This window comes from Triticum urartu, chromosome 2, assembly GCF_003073215.2.
Source record: "Triticum urartu cultivar G1812 chromosome 2, Tu2.1, whole genome shotgun sequence".
Taxonomy (NCBI): Eukaryota; Viridiplantae; Streptophyta; class Magnoliopsida; order Poales; family Poaceae; genus Triticum; species Triticum urartu.
In genome coordinates this window covers 739,578,513-739,584,022 of record NC_053023.1, presented here as the reverse complement: position 1 = coordinate 739,584,022, position 5,510 = coordinate 739,578,513, and the positions used below count along the sequence as shown (strand labels likewise).

General features: G+C 50.4%; 1 protein-coding gene across 1 annotated transcript; it reads right to left on the bottom strand.

Moving 5' to 3' along the window:
• Nucleotides 1-570: 570 nt before the first annotated feature.
• LOC125538425 lies at nt 571-3,808 on the bottom strand. The gene is made up of 6 exons (XM_048701679.1): nt 3,717-3,808; nt 2,382-2,433; nt 1,714-2,257; nt 1,323-1,594; nt 1,025-1,180; nt 571-930 (listed from the first exon to the last, which is right to left on the bottom strand). The coding sequence occupies exons 1-6, from the start codon at nt 3,806-3,808 to the stop codon at nt 571-573; spliced, it is 1,476 nt and encodes a 491-aa protein (XP_048557636.1).
• Between the last annotated feature and the right edge of the window lie 1,702 nt (nt 3,809-5,510).

The window sequence follows — 5,510 nt, the reverse complement described above, 5'->3', positions numbered from 1 at the left end:
CACCTCCATTTTCTTCTCAAATTTCTCCATTAAAAAATTTGAGTGGTTAAAAGGGGTTGAATTAGTAATTGGGAGGGCATACCCTAATTAAAATCTCTACTGGTGTTAGAAGGGGTGGCTTCTTTGATTTTGTTGGTTCTGAATTGTGGTAATACAAAGAATTGATGTTAGATCAATTGTAGGTAGAAAGCACTCACAGCGATTGCTCGATATTGGTTAATTACCCAATTTTATTATCAAAAGAGTATACCACATACCATAGTTCGTTACACAGTGGATAATAATTGCCTAGTTTGAGGCTTCTGCTTATACAACCGAATTTCAGAACTCCAAACCCAGCCTAACCGAGGGCGCGATCAAAATACAAAAAGAACTACTGTATTCTTGAGGACATACTAATGCTACTTGTCTGTAATCAATCAGCTTGTGCATGCCTGTCTTCTGAGCATTTCTTAAAGGGTTCAGGAATGGATCTCAAAAGGGAAGGGAAGGAAGCTCCCGATCTATTTTCCAGCACGCCGATTTCCTCATCCACATTTGTAGATAGGATCTCCAGTTCTTGCATAGTACTCATAAAATGGTGAGGACGCGACAAAACTCCTCTTTGTCAAGGTTATTTTTTGCAAACATCCTCTTCTTGCTGACGTATTTCCGAGTCCCATCGGTTGGAAAAACAATATCTTCACTGCTACCGCCATTGCTGACCGAACAGAAACGTTCGATCAACGCATTATCCATCATCCCTGCCACAGGATCTACTACCATACGTTGAAGCACAGTAGCATTCCTAAGGATGTAGAGCGCCAGCTCGGCTAGCCCCAATACATCACAAAATCCAGACATGTAGACACTCTTGAGATGACGATGCGGAGGCCCTTGCGTCGCTAACACTGTCCTCGGATTTTCTGAGCAAAATCTATCATGATCCATCTGCACGGGCATATATCCATTAATTTCAATATACATCTTTGTTCGAGTGGGCAGAACACGCAGGAAAATACCATAATTAAGAGTGACCACTTACATGCAGTTCCAGTTCTTCTAAGAGAGGTGCTAATTCCAAGAGATTAACAAAGCCCATAACCCAGCTGTCATCATATGGACCGAGAAAGATATCAAGGTTCATGTTCAGATGCCTCAAAGTCATGAAGCAATCGTGGGTGTTACTGAACCTTTCTACCTGGAACAGAAATAATGCATGGCCACTCAACAAATATTTAATTTTGAATCAATCGATATGGCAGGTCTACAAAGCACCTGAATGCAAATGTCATATAGGCGAAATTGAAGAATGAAATAAAGAGCTAGTTTCTAGAGCATACCTGATTAACAGTCAAAAGTAGAAGTAGTGTGTGCACATGAGGAAGCGCAGTTGGAAGCTCAGTGAAGATATAATCCAGAACATCATCATAACCGTCGAGTACTCTCAAGTTCGACACAAAAATTGCCTCTGACAACTTTGAAGATTGAGTGAGCACAGTTTGCATCGGATGGTCATCAAACTCAAATTTGGTAAGATTTGGAGCATGCAAATCTATCATGTCCAGTTCACAATGGCGAACACGCAGGTACTGTAACCTGCACAGTTTCTGTCCTAGGCGCACCACTCTATGTTTATGCACTCAAGAAGGGCACAACTTAGCAACAGGCACTGGAGATCATCATCACTGATGGAGACCGTACTTAGTCTGAGGTTCCTAAGGTTTGTGATACCAGAGAAACTGAGGGGCAGCTTTAACCATACGTAGCCTAGATCAAGAGATGTGACACAAGAGCCGTTTGGGCCACTGAGATTGCACAGCGGGAAAACATACTTGTACTTGTCATATGTAGCGCCATAACAAGTGACATCAACCGTGAAATCAAAAGCAATGTGCTTGGCCCTTAACGCAATGGAAAATCTAACCCATCTATCAATGTGATACTTGTGCCTTATGCGAAGGCCAAATTTGACAACAAACTTATCCAGCGTCATGGTAGTTGGAGTAGAACACAGTGGGCGCAATACACTGTCCACATTAGCGATGAATTTAGCAGCCCAGGATGCTCGTTTAGTATTCATGTCTTTAATGATGCCATAGTAGTCTTTGGTGACAAGGTCTGGGTCAGTATTCGTGTCTGTACTGATGCCAAAGGTATCTTTGGTGAAGACCAGATCTGGGTGGCATATCCGCTGCTGTCTCCATTCACCAGAAAGTGTGCTTATCCTCACGACATCCTTGATCGACAACCGTGACAGTATGTCGCGCAGGACGTCCTGTAATGAGCATGAGCAGTCAAATTGTGGCATGAGCTCAACAGCCACGATCCTTCCTAAGATATATAGTGATTTTTGTAAGATTCGGTAATAGCCAATATAAATAAGGTGCTTCGGTGCTTACATAGGGTAGAAGTTGAAGCTGCATTGCAGCCACGTCCGGTTTCTGCACCCTACTGAAACAAGAAGTACAAACTAGATAAAGCTGTCTGTGAATCATTTCAGCAAGCATCGTTATCACTGAGTTCTGCAAGCATCATTATCATTGGTTTAACTTTTGAGCAAACATTCGTGATCATGGATCCTGCCTAGCGAACTCTGTTCTATGAAAAAAACAGAAAACATAATTTGGCAACAAATTTGTATGAGGTATCTTACATCACAGGATTTTTCTCTTCATTTTTGTAACTCTACCTTACATTACAGGTTGCTACTAGCCTTGGCCGGGAGAAGAATAAATAAACCGGTAACCTGAAGCTACTTCATCATGTTTAAAATCGGCCTGAGGAAACATTACACTACAATGAGGATCGCTCATGTGAACATTCAAAATTGTGCAATGGGGATCGTAAGATAATTAACCAAGATCCTAGCCTCCATTCCGAAATCAGCGTCGGGATTGTTTTTCTCTGAGGAATTGATGAACGGGACCATAATTTGTTAACAGGGATTCGAACTGAGGTACCTATGGATGGAGTAGCGGCGCCGGAGAAGGGAGCATGAATGGGGATGAGTCTCTCCCAACGGGATTGCCGGAACAAGGGAAAATCCTGCCGGCGAACACGCAGGAGCTCACCACCACGCCATTAATCGCCTGGATCGAAGGTCGCCACCGCGCTAACCCTGGCGGTGCTGGACTGCTGGCAGCCGGGACGAAGAAGGGGAGACATAGATTAATCTGGGCCGCACATCTCACATCCAACGTGAGCTGTGTTCTCCCAACCTTTATTTCTGGGCAATTCTTGTTTCCAGTTTATTTTTTAGATTTTTATTTTACTATTACTATTCTTCCAAAAGAAAGGCTATTTTTTTAGGATGCTGCTATGCGTCTTCCGACTGATAATCGAGAATTATCGGTTGCCTCCTAGCTGCCGGATTTGACCGTTCGATTTGCCTCCCAGCATTGCAATATCGGCCGTGTTGTGAACCCTATCATCGTTCGATTCGTCCCCCGCCCCCATCGCAACACAGCCCATGTTGCAAAGCCCAATTAATGCAACATCTGTCATGCTGCGAACCTAACTGTTAGCTTTCAATACAATTGTGGAGGAGCGGACAGACTGGAGGCTCCTCCCTAGGGTTCCTCCCCGCTCCCCCCGCCGCCGCCGCCGGCCGCCGGCTGCCGTCCGCGAGCCTCTTGCTCCGCCTCGCTCCCCCCTCCCCCCGCCCCGCCCGCTCGCCCCCCCCCCTCCCGCGGGCGACGGGCGGGCCTCTGGTCCCTCTCCTCCGTCCCACCTACCCGACCCTCTCCCCCCCGCCGCCGGTGTGGTTCGCCGGGCCCTGTCCGCGCGGCGCCGGCGGCGGCGGGCCGTTCTTTCCCCGCACGCGCATGGGGAGGCGCGGGGGCCTCCCGATGCGGCGGTGTTGCTCGGCGGCAGTGGATCCGGCGGCGGTGTGGCCCCTTGGGTGGCGCGTTGGCGGCGGCGTGCCTGCTTGGCGGCGGGGCGTCGCAGTGGCTGGCAGCGGTGCCCTCCCAGCCCAGATTGGGGCCCTTCTGGGCCCTATCTGGGTCTGGGCGGTCCTGGCCGTGGCTTCTTAGCGGCGTCTCCGGCGGACGGCGGGGCGGCTCGTGCGGGGAGTGGCAGCGACGGGGGCTTCACGAGCCCGTTTCCGGCTCGGTCGGGCCCATCGGGGCCTTCGGCGCGGGGGCGAGACATGGTTTCGGGGGGAGGGGGGAGCTGGAGCCGGCACGAGCGTCGGTCGTGGCCATGGGCCAATTCTCCGCCTCCCCTTTCCCCTGGTCGATTGGGTCGCGGGTGCCTGGTTTGCCCCTGTTGCTACGTCCGGCCGGTTCCTGCCATGGGCGGTGGAGGCTGTCCCCTCCCGCATGGCTGCTGTTGCTACCGCTCCTCGTTCCTGGTTACCTCCTCTGTTCCTGTGCCGGTCTCACTTCGTTTGCCATAGTGAGACGACGATGGGGACTGCACGGCCGTGGTGGCGCATGTTGGTGGGCGGCGTGTTTGGTGGCGTGCGATGGATCGTATGGGGTCATGGGTGGTTGGGGGTCAGGAGAAATCCTTGTCGGCTTGTCCGACACCAATGCGTTGACGCCCGTGGGTGCCACCATGCCTTCCTAAAGGGTGTCGGGTTTACCCCCTCCCCCGCACCCCTCTGCGTACCGGGGGAAACCCAAGGACTTGTCCGGGCAGCAGCGTCGTCGGCGTCACGATCCTTCTTGAAGGTGTTGCTTGGTATGCGGTGGTCCAGAGCGCTTGGAGTGTGGTGGAATTCTTCGGTGGGCGCAACTGTTGCGGGTCTCCTTCGTTTTCGTTGATCCGTCGCTGTTCGCATTGTTTCTTTTTCTGTTTTCTCTTTCGTTTCTTTTGGGCATGACTGTGATGCTTCCACCCCAGCACCTATCGTTGACTGTATCGATGATGGTTGCTTTGTAATACAAAGCGAGGGGAAACCCTTTTTCGCAACTGTTAGCTTGGAAGCATCTGTTGCCGGCCATGCGAGCATCTCTCTTCCTCACGTTCGCTTGGGGGAGCGCGTGCCACAAAGTTGGACGTCTAGTTTGTGGGAGAGATCGGTGCATCCATGGTGGCTTCTACAAACGTGGGAAAATCCCTCATTAGCGAGGATTCTGGAGGTGTTAATCTATTGAAGAAGACAGATAAGGGCATAGACTACCACACCTTGCAGCACTGGTGATCGACAACGACAACTTGCAACAGCAATGGTGGCAGCTCTACGAGCTGCGGGGGAGCAACTGAGGGGGATTCGATGTTTGATTTGGACAGAGCGGTCGAGCTTCGAGGAGGAAGACGACAAGCGAAGATATAAGGTCACTAGTAGAAAAAGGGCCTAATGTGAAGCACATTCGTCCCGGTTTGTAGCTAAACCGACACTAATGTGACCATTAATGCCGGTTTCAACGGCTAGGCGGGCGACGATCATTAGTACCGGTTTGTGGCGAACCTTTAGTACCGGTTCGTGGCACGAACCGGTACTAAAGAGGTGGTGGCAGGCTTGTGTCAGGCTAGGGCCCCACCAGCACCTTTAGTACCGGTTAGTTATACAAACCGGGACT